The following is a 23,073-nucleotide window of genomic DNA, read 5'->3' as shown; positions in this document are numbered from 1 at the left end:
TCTTGCCTTTGCTTAATAACAAATCCATAACTTTTTACATACTCAGTTTGTTTTATTTAATTTTATTTTCTTGATTGTTGTTATTAGTTATTTATTACTCGTTAGTTTTTAAGTTCTAAGCTTTCATGCCCTATTGCCCCGCTGTCCAATTTCAAAGGTACTGTGCTAAACATTCTCATATATTTTTATAAGGAAAATCTATGATGCAGAAAAGATATGGTATAGGAAGAGTTTTGACCAATCAAAACCCACCCATGAATTTTGATAAATAGCATCTGATTGGCTGCCATGCTTATGATTCTAATTGACTGGTCAGTAGTTTTTCAGATATCATATCTTTTCCATATCATAGTGGAATCCATTTTTATACTAGAAAATGTGTTAACATTATAATTTCAGATATGGAAATATGTGTGTATGTTTTTATAATTTTTTACATCTTTATCTGTTTTTTTTTTAACTTTTATTGTTTAATTATGAACTCCTAGGTCAATTTGTGACCTGGATGGTTGAACCTTTGGTTTGCCATCCAAATGGATAAATAATTCCATTTTTCTATTTTTTTTTGTTTTTAAGTTTAGGTTTTATATTCCATTTCCATTATTGATAAAATATTTTTTAATTATAATATTTATTTTTATTTGATAAGAAGGTTTAAAATATTGGTATTGCATATTGTATCAATAAGCCTGGAGAAGGATGTGTATTGTGTTAAGCTTTTGATACACATGGTTACAATGGAAAGATATGTTGTGCTTGGATACATTGGGAAAACTCTCACAAGTTCTAAAAATACATAAATGGCACAACACTAGATATTGGAATAACTATGAATAATAAACATATAAGAATTGCACACTTCAATAATTTGTATGAACATTACAATCAATATAACTAGGAATCTAGAATATATAAATACCATTCATAACTTTACTAATAATACATTAATGTTTCTGCTTCTAGTTTATTAAAAATTTATTACAAATTACATTAAATTGTTGTTAGATTATTGGCTTATAATGTATAAAATAAGCTATTTTTTTTAAATTTCGATTTTTTCTAAAATTTTAAGAAAAATTATTTTTGACACATCTTTACACATGGTTTTCGAACTGCCATTGACCCGAATGGTCGAACCGTTCGGCTTAGGAACTGTCCAGGCAACCGGCTTCGTTTTACCCCAAACCCGGTCCCTGGCAAAAAACCATTGAATTAGTCAATGAACTGTTGACCCGGGCGGTTGACTCGTCAACCCATTCAATGGTTTTTGGCCATTTTTTATTTTAATTATTATTTTCTTATTTTTTTTAATTTTTTTGTCAGGATGGGCCGTCCGTTCAAATCGGATGGTCGAACCGTCGACTTGGAAACCAGTGGCCAGAACGGTTCCGTTTTTGGGTTGTTTTTTAAAACCATGTCTTATACTGTGCCTACTTAGATGCACAGTCCTTGTCATGACCCATCGTTACATATTCATCAAACCTCTCCTTCAAGTCTTCCGGAAGGTCGGTGGTGCATTTATATATAGGGATGCAAACGGATCAGATTGGATTTGAATCAGAGTGTATTTGAATCCAATCTGACATTGTTCATGTCGGAACCGATCCGATTTGAAGATTTAACCGGATTTGATAGGACTCAATTTGAATTTGAATCTTGTCGGTAAGTCGGATCTTTGGATCTAATTCAATCCGACTTGTATATATATATGTATTATATATTTATATTTATGAATATATATTTTTAAATAAATAACATATATATGCATTATATATTTATATTTATAAATATATAATACACATCGGATCGGATAGGGTGGGTTGAAATCTGGACCCAACCCGAAGATCCAAACAAGGCTGATCCGAATTTGACCAAATAGGAGTGGATCATGATCCGATCCATTTGCACCCCTATTTATATATCATTGGCAGCTCTTGGTTCTGCATAGAAGTACTGTTGCAAAACAAACCACACAGATAATCTCTTATACAAGGTGTTTGGTATGGCTTATGTTTATTTGATAAATGGTGCTAGGTCATCGCTAGGTGGGCATTTGTCCGGTCCCATCATGCTATTTTGTATGCTTATTTATCCTTTAAATGTTTGTCTTGGTTTACATGCAAGCGAACCGTTGGGGGAAGCTTCATTTTAATGTTTTCCCCAATACAAATATGTTTATTTATTGTTTCACTTATGTAGTGTCTAATGGCGCCTAGTAGCATCTAGCTATGAACAAGTATTAGAAAAACGTTTATCAATCATTTTTTCTCGATTTTGAAGACAAATTAAATACAAAAATCCACTCAATTGAATAATATTAAGTTTTGATATTTGATCTTTACCTAGGCAGTTTCTTATACCGACTGTCATGCACTATACTAATGTTGCAATTACTCAAATCCTTAAGTTCTCTACACCTTTTAATATCAAACAAGCTGAAAAAGAATATACCATGTTACGAAAAGGAAATGCTGTGATTTGGAATTGGTGCAAATGCTTTCTTTGCACCAATTCCAAATCATAGCACGGTCACTCACAGTTGCCAGTTGAAACTATGGGTTTTCAACAGGTAGGGGACGTTAATTTTTTGAATTTTGAGAGGAAAAAAGTTAGGCCAATGGGAAAGTTGGTTGAAAGTTTATTTTCCTAGTATCATTTAAGTGATACCCATTTGATATCCATCTTTCATGTGGATAAATAATTTTTTCATCAGAGGGAAAGTCACCAACATTTAGATGGGATAAAAATGTTTAATTGTCTATTTTAATAATGGATTTTTATGGATAAAATGGTCATTGGTTTATTTGCATAGGAAATAAAAGAACATAGGTGTATGCACTGACCCTGGTAGAAAACACTAAACTAGGTAAGTAACATACTGAAAAGCGAATGGAGCCCAAGAGAAAGCATATGGGACTAATCTCTAAATAGGCAATGTTGGTTGCTTTGGATATTTTACACCAAGTAGTCAGTAATCCTATTTTATTCCTTTTTAACAATATACTAGTTCTTAATGTTCAGTTTGGATCTATTTTCTTTGCAAACATGTGATATTTTATATAGGGACCTAAATATTAATCAATTTATGCAATAATCATATATTATGATTATTAGGGGTGAGCATGGGCCGGTTCCATGGTAGAACATGGAACCTACCCTATGAAGGTTGGTTCTAGGTAGGGATGTAAATGGATCGAATTCGAATTGAATTAGGCAATATCCAAATTTGAATCTGATTAGAAAATTCAATATCTGAATTTTATTTGATATCTGACGGATATTGAAAATTAATATTCGAATTTGAATTTGATCAAATATTTGAATATTTGATTTGATTCAAAGTTGGCCAAGTAATTATTTTAGGTAATTAATAAATATATAAAATAAATATTTTATTTATATAAAGTATATAAATATATAAATTATTTATATAAATTAATTATTATATATATATATACTTTATATAAAATATTTAAATATTTTATATATTATATATAAGAATTAAATAATCGGTCGAATTTGGATATTTATCGAATCGAATAAGGTCATATCCGAATTCGACCAATTAGATATTCGAGTTATCCAAATTCGATTCGATTATGTCGAATCTCGAATTCGAAATCGGATTTTCAAATACCACACCCTTAGTTTTGGGGTCAGTTTTGGCCTTGGCGGTTCCAGGGTTTACCCATGCAAGCTATTCTTCTTTACTCTCCCCCTTTTAAAAAATGTCCTTCAAAAACTTGATTTTCAATAATGATAATATATAGTTTAAAACTTATATTATCTTTATTGATTAAATTGAGTAATTTAATATGTAGATTATCATAATATATTAATATATGGTTCAAAATTTGTTATTATAATTTAAATTTTGTAAATATTACCTTTTACATTATTTATTATACACATTCAAATATTAAAATGGAAACAAATGATCAAATTAGTTAAATAATTCAATGGTCAAATGAGACCATGGCTTTTGTAACCACGAGTGTTTGGATTCAAATTTTTATATCCTTAAACATATTTTGGGGTTTATTTCAAGATAAGTTTGATTTCAAGGCCAGTTCAACCAAAGCCAACCAAAGCCGGTTCATTGGATCGGTTTGGGTAAGGTAAACCTAGACCCTGAAATTGACTTGGATGGGATTTGATTCTAAGAATTTGAAATCAGACCCTACCTTGTAAGAGATTGGGTAAGGTTAACTCAACGCCATTTTCCATTTGATTCTAAGTAAAATCTGCCCATTTGCTCACCCTTATCTTATAATAACAATTGTTTTTATCATTTGAATCCTACCTTGCAAACATTTGTTTTTATCATTTGATTCCTAAAACATATTAGCATTACTTTCTTTTATCCAACATTGCATTACATTCCTTTATTCAAACAGTTTTCCATCTTCAAAAGTCATCTCATTTCAGCATCATTTTCAAAGATATATAACTTCAGCTCGTTTTTACAAAAACACAGCTAGTTATTCCGCCATCCCATTATGCTTCTTTTCAAACAAACATCCACCAAACAGGAGTTCGGTTAACCAATGTGCTATTGACATTGCAGCAACCACATCTTGTTCAAGGCATCTGCGGCCCTTGCTGCTACAAACACATGCTATACTTATTCTCCTACGAGCATTACATACAAAGCAAGGTTTTCAAAATTGATCCGGACAACGAATTGGTCAGGAGTTCGGTTTTCGATCTGAACGATTTAAACAGTTCAACTGCCCGAATCAACAGTTTTCTAACCAAATCAACGTTTTTGACAAAAATTTAGTTTTGGAAAAAAATGAAACTGGTCCCGATTTTTCCGATCCAACCATCCGGTCCGACCCAATTTTGAAAACCATGATACAAAGATCCCATAATTTCAGGGGGCTCCAGTTAAATGATAATCCTTTGGGCATTCACGCCGTAGGGTCTCGATGGCTCAGGCACTTGCTGCCAGAAAGAAACCCAATAACTTTGGGAGGCTTTGGTTTGACGGTTATTCTTTGGGCATTCATCCAGTACCCACTTCCAAAGACCAGTAACTCTGGGGGGCTTCAATTTAAGCATCCATTGCGAAAGACCCAGTAATTTCGGGGGGCTCCGGCGGTAATCCTGTGGACATCTCTCTTGCTTCGCCACCTGGCAACCCACTTCACATTGTAAAGCCACCTGTTGGATTTAATGTCACTGGCATGACAAATGGATAAGTTGCATACTTGCTCCATCACACAGTTTTTACAATCCAAATTCATTATCAATCATAGCATGCAGAAAATTTTCAGCCTTACATCACTCAACCTTACGACTTACAATTAAACCACCATTGGGGGCTGAACTTACCAAAATTTTCAGCCTTACACAGTACTCTTGACTCTTGTATTGCCCAACTTATCCATTCTGCGCCCAACCTATTCATTTTGCTAAATCCAACTCATAAGTTCATAAAACAAACTTGTGGAATTTTTGTATCCAAGATTTATAAAACCACAACAAAATTTAAAGTGTATGTTTAACCCCGTTTAGAAGTAACAGAAGTTAAGCCCATTAACCCAACTCTCTCTCTCTTTCTCTCTCTCATTAACTCTTTTAACAATCTCCCATTAATTATGTCATTAACTCTCTCCTTCAATAACTAATGCCACTAATTCTATCTCATCTCCATTATTCCAATTTCACAAAATTCATTACCTTTATCTATATCTATATCCATTTCAATTTAACTATAATTATATATATTAGATATATTTACATTAAATTGTAATTATTAGTAAAGATTAATTATATTGAAATTGAGATATTCAATGATATATTATTATGCTAAATAATCTACTTCCATTTAAAATTATAATCCATTTATATTCCATTTGAAAATAATAAAAATTAATTCAACATAATTAAAATAATTTAGTAAGTTACTTAAGTAAAATAAAAATGATTATTAATTATTGTTATTGATAAAAATATTTTTATTAATATAATAAAAAGAATTTAATTGATAAAAGGAATAAGATAAATTAAAAACTAATATCAATTTAAAAATAATATAAAACTAATACAAAATTATCTAACAATTATTAGTTTTGTAATTAATTTTTACTAATTTAAAACCAACTTAAGTTCTACTGAAAAATAAAAACTTAATATAGTTAATTAAACTTCATAAGTAATTCAAATTTAATAAAAACTTAATATACTTCATTAAATTTAATTTTTACTAATTTCAAAAATTAATATAAAATATTAATTTTAAATATAGTTTAATGATTTTAAAATCAATTTAAATCCCAGTTAAAAATAAGGAAAATTATGAATGTCTCCTTCGGTTTTCTAACAATCCTATGGAACTCCCCAATGTTTTGACCTTAACAAAAACCTCCCCTATTGTTTTGAAAAAAAGTGCAAATACTTTCCTTTTGTCATCATTCCAAATAAAAAATGTTGATGTAATGCATATATTTTACTTCACTTCAGCCTTTTTGCCTTACTTTGTCCAAGAAGAGTAAGGAGAATTGTTCTTTGAAAGTTATTTGGCATAATAAATTAGTGAAGGGTAAAGTTGAAATTTTAAATTCTATATGATAATGCATTAACAATGATAAGGGTATTTTGGTAACTTTGTCTTTGTTAGTAAAAAAGATAAGGGAAAGGAGGTATTAGCACTTTTTTTTTTTTCAAAAGGGGAGGCTGTTGTTAGGGTCAAAACACAAAGGTGGTTTATAGAAATTGTTATTTATATGTTTTTTATATTTTTACCTGAAAATAATATATAAATAATAATAAACAAATAAAAATTACTAACTTTTTTTTCAAAAAATTAATAAAAATTAGCATTAAGATACAAAAATACAAATTATCTAGAGAATAGGAAATTGGCCACTCTCACTAAAGTGCAACTTAGATTGTGATTGCATAAACTAGACATAACCCTAAAAATAATACTTGAATTGAACTTAGATGGGCACCACTTAATTGGAAATGTCATAGAACTTCATCTCACTTTTGCTTATAAATAAAGGCCGAGCATCGCATGGTTCATTACTAGTTTTCATAAAAAACCAAGGAGACCCAAACCGCAATAAACACGATCGAACAAACCAAACCCAAGTAGCGGTCACTTTCTATATTGCCCTCCTCTCTCTCTTAGGTTCAAGAGGATGAAGAAAACACGAGGCATAATCAAATTCAAGAATTAGAAGACTCAAATATGTTAGGGGGGTTGGTGTCACATCAATTTGTCAAACCTGAAGGCTCAGTTTGGAAAGAGTACAAATGCAAATATGTATAGTTTAAATACATACAAAATAATATAAAATTTAAGGTTTTGCACTCTACATATTTGCATTTGAACTCCTTCCAAACTGAGCTGGAAGAGAAAATAAGTCCACTGAGACATTGCTTTTATTTGTATTTTGCAAGATGGATCCCAATGCCTAATCTTAAAAATTTGTTCCCTGTATGAAAATAGGCTAAAGTAGATTATGTTGACAAAATTCGTAATCAACTTTGAAAGACAAATACAATAATCGAAATGCCAAAAAAAAGCACCGTTACTCTCATCAAACTTCAAGCATCTCATAAAGCGGATTAAAATCATAAAAAAAAACAAAGCTGAAAGATTAAATATAAGATAAAAATAAAATAAGAACAGGGTGACCAATTTACAGTCGTTGATCAAACCACCTGCAACAATAACAAGAACATGGGACAACCGTGCCTTCAAAGTTATTTTGTTGGATAGCTGAATCAGTAAGTGGGTAGTTTGGAATGGAGATTCTCATTTTCCTTATGTTCAGCTGCTCCCAAAAGGATGTCCCAGCCATCCTATACTTGTGTTTTCATCTTCTTGAACCAAAGCATCTGGTTCTCAGTTGGGGAGGGAGTAGGTGAACAGTAAATATATTTTTAAAGGGTAAAATAGGAAGATGAAAAGAGGTTCATAAAATGGGAGAATAAACAAGGGTATGTTTTAAGTTCAGTAAGTCAATTTATAAAAACTTGGTATATCCAAGTCTTTTACCCAAAATATACAGTATTAAACTAAGCCCAACCCTCCAACCGGCACATTGAATTTACTAAAATACCTCCGGTGCTTATAATTCAATTAATATTGCAAGGCAAATAAACGTATGCATTATGTATTGAAGTCAATAGTGTTTCGAATCTTATGTGTAGGATAATTAATAATCTGAAAGTTTTGGTGTTTGTTAATGTTATGTTGCTTGTTTATTACTTATATATAATAGGAAATTAGATGTAGGTTTTAAATATAACTTGCCAATCCAACCCACCTCACCCTCAAAATGCGGGGAGGATAGGGTTTCACATTTTCTTGTGCAGGTAATGTTTAGATTTTGAAAACCAAACCCATTGCAGGTTTTGGGGAACGGTACGGATTGAAAGGCTTGGGGAGGTGGAGAGGTCTAAAATTTACAAAACCCTGGAAGAGAGCAGATCAGATGTTTACACAACTGAACTCCCTACTTTTCATGGTTCTTTTAACTGAACTCCCTACGGGAGAAGGGGAGAGAGGATCTGCTGCTTACACAGCTGTGTCTGATGGGCTACGTAATCATATTTAGTTTCCATACACCTGGGGTCCACCTGAGTATGAGTTCTACATGAATGGAACACATCTGTTCACTCATGATTGGTTATGCATCCCATTATACACAACTGTACAAACAGAAGATGCTGATGCATAGAAACACACTCATTCACCCGTGATTGGTTACGTAACCCATACACAGTTGTGCCGGCAGCAGGTCCTGATGCATGAAAAACATGCTTTGGACATTGCTAATGTGAACTGCTTTTGCAAAACTTGTCGTGATTTACTTGAAAACATTGCTAATGTGGACATTGATTTTGCAAAGCAAGTATACAATACGATCAATCCTATTGGTCTTTGGACCAAAAGAGCATTAATATCTTAATCAGGGTTTTTAAAACCGACCTGGATAACAAACTGGTTAGGGGTCCGGTTCCCGGGTTGAACAGTCGGCCCATTCTGACAAAAATAAAAAATTAAAAACTGTTAAATGGTTTGAACGCCTGGGTCAGCGGTTTGTTGATCAAATCAACATTTTTTGGCAAAATTCTGATTTTGGTGAAAAACAGAACCCATCACCTGACCGGTTCCCAGTTTTTCCAGTCCAACTGTCCGGTCCAGTCTGGTCCAGTCCGGTCCGGTTTTGAAAACCATGATCTTAACTAATGATATCAAAATTCAATTTGGAAAGAATGTCGGGCTAGAAAAAAGTGTCTATATAATTTTGAAATACTTGGAAATAAACACCTTGTTTTATAATATCCAACCCAGCAAAAATTAAAAGGCCACATCAAAATTCATAACCTCTTTCTCTGGTCATATGATTCATATCCCACCTCAAAATTCTACTTCAAAATAATGCATATTGTAGGAAAAACAAAACATTGTTCTATGGAGCTCACTGTAGATCAATCAATTTATAAATCGACTATGATGCATCTTCAAATCAAGGGGAAGCGGCCATAGAATGTGGGACCTACCTCGATAACCAAGTGGCAGTCATAAATAAGCTGATTAAAGCATCATCAACGTTGATGAAGCATGGGCAGCCAAGATGAGATAGAGTTGCCTTATAACTTGGACCCAATAATATTATCAGGGAGGTCTGGAAGTCTTCATTATAGCATCAATGGAGAAGTTAATCTATGGACAATTTCAAACGTCATAGAAAACATTCATGACATGGTCACAAACCTTTTCCTGATTATAAATTCACACATGTAAAAAGTTTTTTTTTGGATGATATCGGCATATCGCACTGCCCCTCGCCTTGTCCAGTGCTTCCTTCCGCATACCAAAAAAAAAAAAAAAATGGTAGCATCCACACAAAGTTGGATTAAAATCAATTTCTGTGAAAATCTCAGTTAGTCTTCAAGCTAATAAAGACCTTTCAATAAGGTCAACTCATGAATCTTATGTATGCTAATGCTTGGTAGTGTAATATCATAAACTCGTATTCCCATTTCTTTAGCCCATTATTAACCTTTCCATTGAGATGAGCCCACAGACAAACAAGAAGAAAGTGAAGAACAGTTAATAGGTCTGGAAATGGTACCCGTTCCATATTCAAATTCAATTCGACCAAGGCAAAATGAGTTTCAATCAGTTTTATAATTGGACGGGACATGGAGCCATCCAGTTTGATTGTCTGGATCTGCTTTTCTCCTCTCATTTTGCAACTAATCCTAATGCGCCAGAAAAACCAGTTGTTCCAACTTCTAAAAAAGATACCTTTTGCATTCAGCTAAAATGATTTTCTGTTCTGGTGGTAACTTAAATAGTTTACTTATAATGTATGCATATGAAGATGTTTCACAATGAAATGAGCACTCACAGTTGTTGAGGTTTGCTGGAACTACTTCATAAACATTGCAACAGCCTCATGGATACCACGCCCACTATTCACCGACTTGTAGCAGCGAGACAGTGAATGGGGCCCACTCCAAACGGATCTGGGATCTTTAGAGAAAAGAGTCCCACATAAATCCAAAATCAAAGGATTTTCAAGATAAGTAAGTTCCTCCAAGATTCTGGTACGCCGTTGCCTCTCTTGGGATTCCTGTCACCAAACAGTGAGTGTAAAGTTGCAAATTATTTATTTATTTTTTAATAGTTCTAACGAATGGGTTTATACAACTTTTGGATTTGTTTAAGAGGTAGGACTCATAAAAAGACATTTCTAATTTTGTCGCCTATTGTTTTTTCATGGGTTCCATCATGTCTGAAGAATGGGGTATAAAGAGCTTCATAAACTTGGTTACCATAACTCTTCAGATCATTGTGAAAAAAAAAATACATTTGTTGCACAAAGATGAAAAATGTGGATGGCTATATATAGCATGTGGTAGAAAATAAACTTCCCATCATGCCTAGGATGGCTATATATAATACGTAGCATTTAGTCATAATATCCAAGATGCAAGGCAAGTTCAAGTATCTTCATTAGATGTGGCATTTAAAGAACTCACCAATAATTCTATAAGAAAGGCTTCCAGCTTAGCGTCTAAACTGTCTAGTTTGTGATCCATTGTAGTAACTTTCTACTACAAATAAAAAGCAATTCTAGATCCAATAGAGCTTAGACGATCATGGAGTCGATCCTTCTCTTCATCATAGCTGTTGATCAAATCACCAAACTTGGCATTAACTTCATTTACTGTAGTGTTTCCCATGTTTTACAAAGGTTTGCTTCAATATCTCCAAATATGGTTTTGTACCCCTCTAGATTTAGCTCTGTTCTATGCTTGGCTCTGATATAAAACTGATGTAGGACAAAGTAGGGGTCCTACAAATTTCGGATCTGATAGTGAGCTTCATGGGGTGGTGAATGAGGGACTTCAGGTAAACAGTTTAGAATGAGCCAAATACTAGAAAGGAGAGCCCTTGCTGTTAAGAGTAAGCAGCATAGAGATGTATCACTTAGAAGAAGAAATAGGTCAAAGACAGGGTAAAAAGAGAAAATACAGGCAACAACCAGAATTCACTAAACTAAACTTTATTTCATCACATGAAGTCTTCTCAAAATTCAAGTACAATGACTTTTGTCATAGATTGAATATAAGTTGGATATCCCTCTATAGATTTTAACTTGGACTCAAAGAGAGAACTTCTAATTGATTTAGAACTAAGACAAACTCATATGAACGCTCAAATAGACCCGGACTCCAAAAACAACTCTAATAACTCATTAGTAATGCTACTAAAACTTCAGAAATTACTAAAAATAGTAAATAGTTACAGGAATCAATATAAGTAGTAAGTTCATAAGTTACCATAATAGTAATTTTGGAATAACAAGAAAACTTAAAACCTATTCTTAAGACACCTAAAAATAAATTAAAAACAAGACATCTAGAAACCAATATCCTATCATCCAAAAATTCTGCAATTGGGAACTGAATTATTTCCCCATGGATTCTTTCCTTGCTTTCATATCCGAAACAACTTAGAATCCTTTATAGATTTTTCCCTCCCTCTACACCAATGCCATCTTTCAAATATAAAAAGCATCTCATTTTCTGTCTCAACTTCTAGGCTGCATTGAGATTCCTTCTACAGTTCAACTTTGGCTTTGAGGAATTCTTTGGAGGGTGTTTTCCTTGATCCCAATAATCCAAATGGTAGAATTTGGATTCCTAAGCCCTTGGGTGTTTTCTCTTATGCTTCCTTCTAAACTTTTGTCTCTTATCAGACTTATCTTGTGAATCTCCTCTTCCCTTCTAATTTCAACTCCATTCTCTAGCAGGCTTTTCTTGCAATACCTTGTGAAATGGTGGTGCATGTAAAGTGATTGATCCTCAATGTGTGGTGATTTTGTGGTGGTTTGTGGTGATATCTTGTGGTGTGTGATGCTTCCCTAGTGTTTCAAGTAGAAGTGTGGCGATTTTTTTTTTTGGTGTTTTTCCTAAGTGAAAAGTGTGCTACAGTAGGTGTAAACAACTGTAATGACAGTTTGCTCAAGTGATAAATCAATGATTTCTTTCTCTCACTCATGGCTTCATCAAGTGGTAATACTAAACCTACAGTAGTTGTGCAATCAGACCCCATGAATTCACAGTAAGACATGCTGCGGGAGATGGAAGTTAAGACATGTTGGATTAAAAGATCTGCTAATTCCCTAGCTGACGGTTTAGCTAAACAAGGGGCAGAAAGGGATTCATTGTTTTGGGCTAAGCTGTAACATTAGTGTCTTTGTATTTTCTTTTTTCCGTTCTTGAAGCTCTTTGTGACTCTTGGAAGATAAGTGTGTTTGTCTTCCACTTGTAAATTTTCTACTGATGAATTAATGAAAGTGTTATTGATCAAAAAAAAAAAAATTCACAGTAACCCATGGTGAAACTCAATGGTACTAATTATATACCATGGGCCAAGTCGGTTTAGAATCTCTCATTGTAAGAGGTGAGTTGAAGTATATCAAGGAGGGCCCATTGAAAAGTGGATTGGAAGGTACAATGAACGGGGTACAAGAGAATGCTCAAATTATGACTTTTCATTGGAATAGTATAGAGAACCATATCAGTGTGAACCTCATGTTTTTTGACATGGAAAAGGAGATTTGGAACCATCCCAAGAAGTTATATTCCGAACAAGATGATGTCACAAGAATATACCAGCTGTACCAAGATTATTTTTCCCTACAAAAGGGGATAAAAGTGTTGAAGAATATTATACTTCCTTGAAAAGCTTAAGGAATGAACTTAATGTTTATCAGCCCCTATTCATTTATTTGAAAATACAACTGGAACAAAGGGAACATCTAGATGTTGCAAGGTTTTACTCAGGGTTGAGGTCTGAATTTGAACTAGTGGAGGCCCCAATCTTAGGTAGCGCTGACCTTCCATCTTTGTTTGAGGTTTTCTCCTGCATAAGGAAAGCCTCAACTCCACATAGTGATTATGTTCCATCTTCAGAGAGATCAGTCCTGGTATCTTCCAGAGGAGGTTTTGCAAGCAGAGGTATGCACGGTAGACGTGGAGATGGTTGAGAGGCTTTGGTTGTGGGCCTTGAGGTGGCTGTGGTGGTGGTAAAGAGGTAGGAGGTGCAAGAGGTGGTGATGGTCATAGTGGTAGCTGTAGCTTAACTCGTGAGTGCTCACATTGTGGCTAAGGGCACAGTTAATTTTTGTTATGATCTTTATGGTCCTCTATCCTCTTGGGCCAACCATGCTGTGGTGCAAGATGATTTTGGGAGATATGGTATGGCTGAGGACACTCCTGCTTCAAGTGTTGGCAAGGCCAAAGAAACAATCTCTATCTTACATGAAGAGTATGAAGGGGCTTCACTAGTATGCTTCTTCCAGTACCACCACTAGTACACTTGTGAAGTCAGGTACAACCTACCTTGTTTCTAGTTCTACACCTTCACCTTGGGTAATTGATTATGGAGTCTCTGACCATATGACTAGCTCCTCAGATATCTTTGTATCTTTGTTTCTTGCTTCTACACCTAGGGGTGGCCATGAGCCAAGATTTTTATGAGCTATTCGAACTTGGCTCGTGAAAAGCTTGATTCGGCTCAGTCTAAACCGAGCTTCGAGCCGAGCTTGAGCCCAATATATAGACTCATTTACTAGTCGAGCCGAACATGAGCCTAATAAAGCCCAGCTCGTGAGGCTCATGCATAATACATGCATAATACATACATGTATATCCACCACCAGAGTCTTTGTTGTTGACAAATCCACCACCCTTAGATCTTGATCTTCCTATTGCTCTTCATATAAGGGTAAGTGTGCTTGCATAGATCATCATCTTTCTCGGTATGTCTATTTTGCTCACTTATCTCCTTCACACCAGTGGTTAATCTCCTTTTTATCTTCTATTTCTCTACTGTGTTCTATACTGGAAGCCCTCTCATCTCTTGATTGATGAAGGCAATGGATGACGGATTTCATGCTCTTCAATCCAACAATACTTGGGATCTTATTTCCATACCTCCTAGGAATGGATTATTTAGAGACTCTCACTAGTGGAAAAGATAGGCTTTGTATAGGTACTCATCTCCTTACCTGCCCATTTTGATTGGCCCTTGTTTCAGCTTGATGTCAAAAATAATTTCCTCTATGGTGATCTTTAGGAGGTGTATATGGAGCAACCTCATAGGTATGTTGCTTAGGGGGAGTCATGAAAGGTATGACAGTTGGCTATCTATGCGCTCAAGCAATCACTATGAGCATTGGTCACTTTAGTAGTATGGCACAAGATTTTGGTTTAAAACAATGCAGTGTTGATTGCTTCGTGTTTAGCATGGATTCTTCATCTGGGAAAATATCCTAGCAGTTTATCTTGATGATATTGTTCTTATTGGCAATGACACACATGGAATTAGTGAGTTTAAATAATTCCTACAGCAACATTTTCAAACTAAGGATCTGGGAACCTTAATCTAAGAATTGAGATAGCCCGATCGAAGTGGGGAATTTCTTTGTCTCAACGAAAGTATGTTTAAGACATGTTAGATGAAACTAGATTATTGGGATCCAATCTAGTGGAATCTCCCAATGGATACCAATGTGAAGATGACTGATAGTTAGGGGAGCCATTAGAAGACCTTGCAAGATAGAAAAACTAGTAGGCAAGCTAATCTATCTCACTATCACTAGGCTTGACATTTCCTTTAGGCTATGTTTGGTTTGAAGGAAAAGCTAAGGAAAGATAGGGAAAGGTAGAGAACCCTATAAAAGGTTTGTAAAGGTTTCCCTACCTTTCCCTACCTTTCCCTTCCTTTCCCTACTTTTTCCTTCAAACCAAACACAGCCTTAGTGTTGGAGTCCTTGGTCAATTCATACAAAATCCTACAATTGATCATTAGGATGGTGTTATGAGGGTGTTGAAGTTTTAAAGGGTGATCTTGGTAGTGGGTTGTTGTATAAGAAGGGGGAGTTATCCCTAAATGGTATTCAAATGTAGATTGGGCACGGTCTCCAATAGACACAAAGTCTACTATAGGTTATTGTACCTTCTTGTGTGGGAACCTTGTCACTTGGAAGTGCAAGAAGTAGTGTGGTTGCTAGAAGTAGTGTTGAAGCTAAATATAGGGAAACGACCCATACCTATGACTAGGGGTGTCAATGCACTGGTTTTGGGTTGGACCCTGTCCAAATCAAAATCAATTTGGACAGATTGGACAGACCAATAAGACATATTGAATTGGACTAGTCCAAACTTGATAGTCCAAAATATTTATTGGATTGGATTGGACTTGGTCCATTTGTAATGGATTTATATTGGATTGGATCGGGTTGAACCAATATCCAGTCTATTGATAGAAGACAAGAACATAGGTGTTAATGGACCAGCTTTGGATTGAAACGGGTCTAAATTAAAACCAATTTGAACAGATTGGACGGTCCAAGCATTGAATTGAACCAATCCAAAATGGTCCAAAGTTCATCAGGCTGGATTGGACCTAATCCATTAATAATGGACGCATATTGGTTTGGTTGAAGCATCTTCTTCAAGAAATGAATATTCCAGTTTGTCAGCTCATTAAATTGTTCTATCACAACCAATCCGCAACACATGTTGCCTCAATCCAATGTTTCATGAAAGAACTAAACATATATTGAAGTTGATTGTTATTTTGTGAGAGAGAAGGTGGCAAATGGAGATATTGTTTTTTTTTTATGAATAATAATAAGTTTATTGATTCAGAAGCAAATTAGAGTGAATTCATACATCATCCCAACGAGAGGCGCGAGCTGCAGCCCCTCCTTGAAACTTACAAGTAAACTAGGAAAGAAAAACAAGAATCACAACTGAGCCCAAAATAATTCTTCCCTATTTACCCCTTGCTTAGCTAACACATCTGACAAGGTATTTGCTGATCTCCCCACCCACTGTACAGTGACCAACATATTCCTTGTCAACCAACTAAATTTCTTCATTTCATTCTTGTATCGCCACATAGCCTCTTCAGAATTTTTCAACCAACCCACCACCACTTTGGAATCCCCCTCGATTATTAGGTGTTGTACCCCCAGCTGGTTTGCAAATGGGATCCCTTGTACAACAGCTAAAAGTTCTGCCCTGATGGAATTCCCAATTCCCAAAGGACCTGAGAAGAGCAACAAAATCTCTCCCTTCTCATTTCTCAAAGCACCCCCCACTCCGGATAATCTTGGATTACACATGCTGCTTCCGTCAAAGTTCAACTTAATTGAGCCTTCGGGTGGAGGAGACCAGCTTGTAATTGATTTGGCCTTTAAAGATGAACACCTTGCTACTGCTGACCAATTTCTCCAAATGTCATTAAAGGAGAATTGATGAAAGATTTCCAAGGTCTTCAGCCAATGTATTGCCCTGCTTAACACACAGTCTTTCAAATCTTGGCTGTTCCTTTCCTTATCTTGAAAAATTATGAGATTCCTTTCTTCCCAAAGAGTCCAAGTCAAGGCAGCACGAGCACATCTCCACATAATTCTCCCTATTTTTGTAGGCCAAAAAAAGGTAGAATGGTTGAAGAGCATGTGAACTTCTGCTGGTAGACTCCAACAACCCCCAAACAATGAAAGTAGCCAAGCCCAAAGGTCTGCAGAAAAGGGACAAGATACTAATAGATGGTAACAATCCTCATCGTGAGCTCTACAGAGGATACACCAATTAGGAGAAATATAGAGAAAAGGTCTTCTCTTTTGTAGGTTGTCTAAAGTGTTTACTTTCCCATGGAAAACTTTCCAACAAAAAGCCATAATTTTTGGGGGAACTGGCTTACACCAAATTTCTTTTGCGGAAAGGGTTGGTGAGTAGGAAGTTGAGAGATGGACTTGAAAAAAGAAGCACAAGTGAAAGTTCCATTGGGTCTAGGAGTCCAAACCCTCTTATCTGGCTTGGAGGGATCCAAACAAACCTGATAAAGACACCCAAGCAACAAAGAAAGAGATTCAATTTCAGCATCCCTAAGTCCTCTACGAAACCCAAAATCCCAAGTAGGATCTAAGGGTGTTCCCAAAGGTGAGACAAATTTTGAGACCACCTCTTTTTTGTACAAAGAAAGAGAAAAAAGCAAAGGGAACAAAACCTTTAACGGTGAATCTCCTACCCAAATATCCTCCCCAAAAAGGATAGAGTTGCCAGAACAAACTTCATACCTGATAAAGCTGATGAATTGAGGAAGGGTGTTGTGAATAGCCTTCCAAGGTGCTACTAGGTTAGCTTGCCTCAATACACCAGCATCCCATCCATTCTCTGACCTCCCATGAATGCTTCCCACCACCTCATGCCACAATCTCTCTTTCCAAAGGCCATCTCCACAACCATTTCCCTAACAGAGCTTGATTCTTTCTAGTTACCCTCCCAATTCCCAAACCCCCTTCTTCTTTACTTCTGCACACAATTTCCCAATTAACCAAGTGATCCTTTCTCTCTTGTCCCGACTCCCATAAGAAGTCTCTCATCAACTTCTCCAGCTTCCTAGCTTCCCTAACTGGTATCCTAAAGACAGACAAATAATAGGTAGGTAAGTTAGCCAAGGTAGCTCTTATTAGGGTAATTCTTCCTCCTAAAGATGTATAGTTCCTCTTCCATGAGACTAATCTCTTCTCAAACTTTTCTAACACTGGGGTCCAAAATCTACTCTCCCAAGGATTTGCCCCTAAAGGAAGCCCTAAATATGACATAGGCCAAGCAGAGGTGGAACACTCAAGACACTCCGCAATAGCCTCGACCTCCCCTACCTCCAAATTTATACCTGCTATGCAACTCTTTTCCAGATTTATTCTCAAATTAGAGACACTTTCAAATCCTTTTATTAGCTCCTTTAGGTTTGCTACCTTTTCACTAAGACCTCCTTCACAAAAAATCATTAGGTCGTCTGCAAACTGAAGGTGGGTGACGGGGACTTGGTGTCTCCCTATTCTCCAACCCCTAATGGCATCTTCGTTGTCAGCCTTAGTAATGATCCTACTAATCACATCAGCTACTAAGGTAAAAAGGAAGGGTGAAAGTGGATCCCCTTGCCTGACACCCCTGCAAGCTGGAAAAAAATCCCTCACCGTACCATTTACCAGAAAAGAGTAGTGACAAGTACTGATACACCCAAAGATCCAACTACACCACTTGTCCCCAAATCCACCATTTCACATAACCTCTAATAGAAACTCCAAGTCCACCAAATCATAGGCCTTTTCAAAATCCAATTTACAAATGAATCCCTTCCTACTAGACCTTTTCATTTGCTCCACACACTCATTCGCAATTAAGATCTGATTTGTTATTTGTCGCCCTTGAATGAAAGCCCCCTGAGTTTCACTAATGATGGTAGGGAGGACTGTTTTGATCCTCAATGAGAGCACTTTAGCCAGAATTTTATAGATGCTTGTCACCAGACTAATAGGCCTAAAATCTTTTGGGTGGTTGGCATCATTCTTCTTAGGTATCAAAGCCAAAAAGGTGGCATTAATTCTAGGGCTTATAGTGTGATTGTCTGCAAATTCCTTAAAGACTTCAGCTAGATCCTCTTTCAACACCTCCCAACAGTCTTGATAAAAACCCCATCTGGACCCAGAGCCTTGGATCTATCCATTAGAAAGACAGCTTTCTTAATCTCTTGTTTCTCGAAATCCCTTTCCAGCCACCTTGCCAACCCTTCATCAATTCTTGGCCAATCCACCCTTTCCATGACTGTTCTCTCACTCAAAGGCCTTCTATAAATCGATTTGAAGTGGTCCACAAATTTTCTGGCTATGTCATCCTGGTTGGTAATCGCCTCCTCTCCTATCCCTAGCTTGGTCACAAAATTCTTTCTTCGTCTCCCATTTGCCAAATCATGGAAGAATCTAGTGTTCCCATCACCTTCCTTAATCCACTTGTGTCTAGATTTTTGTCTCCAACTGATTTCTTCCCTCAATAACACTTCTTCCAACTCCTTTTTTAATTGTCTCCTTAACACTCTGTCCTCCTCGGTCAACCCATTGTGAGATTCCTTTACATCCAAATTCTCTATTCGAGAGATTAGGCCCAATTTTTGCTCATCAATTCTACCAAACTGATATCTATTCCACTCTTTTATTTTGGCTCTCAACCTTTTTAATTTCTTATGGAACTTGATCCCCTTCCATTTTACCCCCCTCTCCTCCTCACCCCACCACTCCACTTTTTTCACAAAATCTGGATGGGTAAGCCACATATTTTCGAATCTAAAAGGTTTGGGTCCTATAGGAAAAGATTTAGTTCCTATTTGGATAGGACAGTGATCGAAGGTGACCCTGGGTAATGCCCTAGCAACCAAGTTTTCCAAACTATTCTCCCAGGCAAGGTTAAAAAGGAATCCATCCAACTTCGAGCAAAAAGGGGTTTCTTGAAGGTTGGACCAAGTGTAACTAGTTTGCAACAGAGGTATTTCCTTTAGTTCACAATCTTCAATAAAACCATTAAATTTCCTCATGCTTGTTGAGATTACCTGTTGGGGATTACTGGTTTCATTAGAGAATCTAATGACGTTAAAATCCCCACCCAGGCACCAAGGACCATCCCATAACCCCTTGATTGCATAAATTTCCTCCCACATCTCATTCCTCTCTCTATAGGAATTAGGGCCATAAACATTGGTTAGGACCCATACACACCCATTTTCTACATTCTTGCACTTAATAGAAACTGAGAATTTGCCTATCAATTCTTCCACTACTTCCACCACATCCTCCCTCCACAATGTTACAATCCCCCCCGAGGCTCCCCAAGAAAGAGACGAGCTCCAACCTAAACCTCTAGATCTCCAAAAATTCCTAACCCATCTCCCATCTAATTCCATCAGTTTGGATTCTTGTAACAACACAATATCAGGTTTTTCCCTTCGGAGTAGGCCTTTGATCACCCTGTTCTTCCTTGCACTCCCTAACCCTCTTACATTCCAGCTAATAATTTTCATCGATACAAAATAGCAAAGGAACCCAATAGGAGGCCATATTCTCCTCATTTTAGGCCCTTCCTCCTATCCCCTCTACCACTGAATTCTAAATCCCCCTCAATGTCTGAAATTAGCCTTTCCACTTCAGATCTTTTTTTCTTATTTGTTCCTCTTTTCCCCCCCCTTCCCAATTTCTCCATCCTTTCCATCATTGTACAGATCAACTCCTAAATTCTATCCGCCTCCCCCTTACTACTTCCTTCCAACACCCTCTCTCCTCCTTCCACTATCACCCTCTCTCTTGCATCAGAAACTCCTGGATGGGAAGCTGGGATATCTGTTACAGGCATAGCAAACAAGTCAGTACCTAAAATAGAATTGACACCCATACCTGAAAGAACGGGGGTAGGACTAGAATCACTGGAAATGACTTGCTAACAATCGGCAAATGGTTTTAAAGCCTTTCCCCTTTTTGGACAACGTTGTGAAGTAGACATGGTGAAAGAATCACTTCCTGACGACCTACCCACTTGGAAAACCTTTCTCTGTGTTTCCGACACTGGACCCGCATCCATCCTCACGGCCGATTCTTGTCCCTCTCCACCAACATCCTGTAATTCATTAGACTCAAGGTCAGCTCCCTCGACGAAGGGAGGAGGAGTTTTCACAGCTTTAGAAACAATTTCTTCACCATTCCTAGCCTTCCCGCCACCTGCCTCTTCAGTCTCTTCCTCTAAAAACAACAACTCTGTATACAAACTTTATGTTTTAAGAAGATCATTATTACTTTTCGGAGACAAACTTCCCAGACTTAGCGTTTTGTCTCTATCAGAATCGTCATTGCTGTTTTGTTCACTCAACCAATCTTCAAGCCCTGTTCTGTTCTCATCACTAGGCTTCAGGTATCTCGGGTTGCGTCTATTTGGTGAGAGACGGTTCGCCAGGTTGGAAGGGACCCACTGTAGAGAGCCTCGAGACTGCGAATCTTTAGACTTTTTTGCGCCTGATCTGTTTGGTCGAGAGGAAGGGTTCGAGGTTGAAGAAGATAGACGCTTTATCTCGTCTATCAACTCATCCCTCCTCCCAGTCACGTGGTTACTTAACGTGTCCCTCGGCCCATCTATCTTATAATGGGCCTTGGGCTCAAGACTATAGGAGCCCAACTCCTTTACTTGATAAGCCTTCTCCGGCTCACCATAAAAGGGATCCACTCGATTGGGCCCTTCTTTTCGTCCCACGTGACCACTTAAAGAGTCACGCCCCCCTATTTTAATGGTCGAACCAGCAACCTTCCCTGTCTGAAATTGCTGGTTCAGCCTTCTCCCTTTCGACACTAGAAGCTTTTTGTCTTTTTCCCCTGACACCACCTGCGCAAAGGATCTGCCATTTGTCATAACCTCTTCTTGCTTTCTCTAGGTTTGACCTTCCAACTGCCCCAAAACTTTTTGGCTTCCCAGAATTTGTTGGCCCTTTTTAGTGAAACATCCCTTCCCATTTGAATTACCCAATCTCACAAGTCCACGTAGTGCTTCTTCTTCCTCCTCCCCTCCTACCAACCGAGCCTCCTTCCACAACCCTGCTTCAATGGAGGAAGCTAACCACACAGAGACAAAGCTCCCCTCTGTTCGTACCTCTACCTTTCGTGGATATTCTTCTGGCTTCACACCACTTAGCAGGATTGCTACTGAATAGAGATCGCCCCAGAAAGCACCTTTCAAGATTCCTCCACACAACACAGCTATAGACTCTGCTATTTCTTGTTTCCATAGATGGAATGGCAAGCCTATTACACGCACCACCACACCATCTTCAACAAAAAAATCCTTGGAGTTGGATGTTGGATTCCATTTGAAGACTGAATGATCCGAACTCAGCCTGAACATTGATAGCAAATATTTCCAAATCATTCTCTAATGGATCTAGGATGGCTTTACAGTTATCGAATGGGGTTACTATGAAAACAGTCTTCAACTTCAACCTGGTTGCCAGTAAGTCAGCTACCCTCCTCCAATCATTAACCTTTTCCTTGGCTTGTATCACAAACTTACTATCCCACTCCTCTCTCTCTAGACCTCCCACCATTCTGCAATGGCCTTTTGTTTTTGCCATGACCACTGGCCCTTGTTGTACCCTGCTGTTACTGAGATAAGCCTTCTCCTCCCTTATGGAAGCTTTTTTCTCATTTGCTACTCTTTGAGCAACCAGTCAACTTTCCCCCAGCCTTGGTTCTGTTTTCCTGCTGGTAGACACACCAGTTGCCTTTGTCCCTTACCAAAAAATTCAGCCAAAGCTATGAAGAACCCCTTTCTATTCCTCTTACATTCAACAACATATCTTCTCCCTTCTAGTGTACTAAAATCCTGCCAGTTTATCTGCTTACCTTTTGAACAGGCTCCAGCTATGAACTTTCTTAGCCACTCGATCACTTCTAATCCTTCCAGCAATATTGTACCCTTTTTCGCTTCCCTTACCTTCAGGCTTACCTTCCCCTTGATTCTCATCTCTTTGAACAGGAGATTTTTTGCTTCTATCTTCAAGGATCTCCTCCACTGACCTGCCTGCACGAACTCCATCCCCTCCATTTTCCCTCCCATCTCAGTTCCTCACCCTCTCACCCTTCAATAGGGATAATCATGTTTATGTATCATTAGGGGTGCTCATTCTTAAGACCAAAGCTCCTTCTA

The 23,073-nt window shown here is 37.1% G+C and overlaps 1 protein-coding gene across 7 annotated transcripts in view; it reads right to left on the bottom strand.

The window, feature by feature from the left end:
- Positions 1-10,261: 10,261 nt before the first annotated feature.
- The window catches only part of LOC104593487 (DNA-binding bromodomain-containing protein), a 74,396-nt gene continuing 61,584 nt past the window's right edge, over positions 10,262-23,073 (bottom strand). For all 7 annotated transcript variants that reach the window (XM_010253358.3, XM_088890993.1, XM_088890994.1 and 4 more), the window contains exon 9: positions 10,262-10,604. In XM_010253358.3, the coding sequence (XP_010251660.1) occupies positions 10,401-10,604 (204 nt within the window). In that variant the 3' untranslated portion in view covers positions 10,262-10,400. The remainder of the gene's footprint in view (positions 10,605-23,073) is intronic.

Source organism: Nelumbo nucifera, chromosome 7 (assembly GCF_055504915.1).
Source record: "Nelumbo nucifera cultivar China Antique chromosome 7, China Antique-T2T, whole genome shotgun sequence".
NCBI classification, from domain to species: Eukaryota; Viridiplantae; Streptophyta; class Magnoliopsida; order Proteales; family Nelumbonaceae; genus Nelumbo; species Nelumbo nucifera.
The sequence above is the reverse complement of the archived record's forward strand: the minus strand, read 5'-3'. Positions and strand labels throughout refer to the sequence as shown.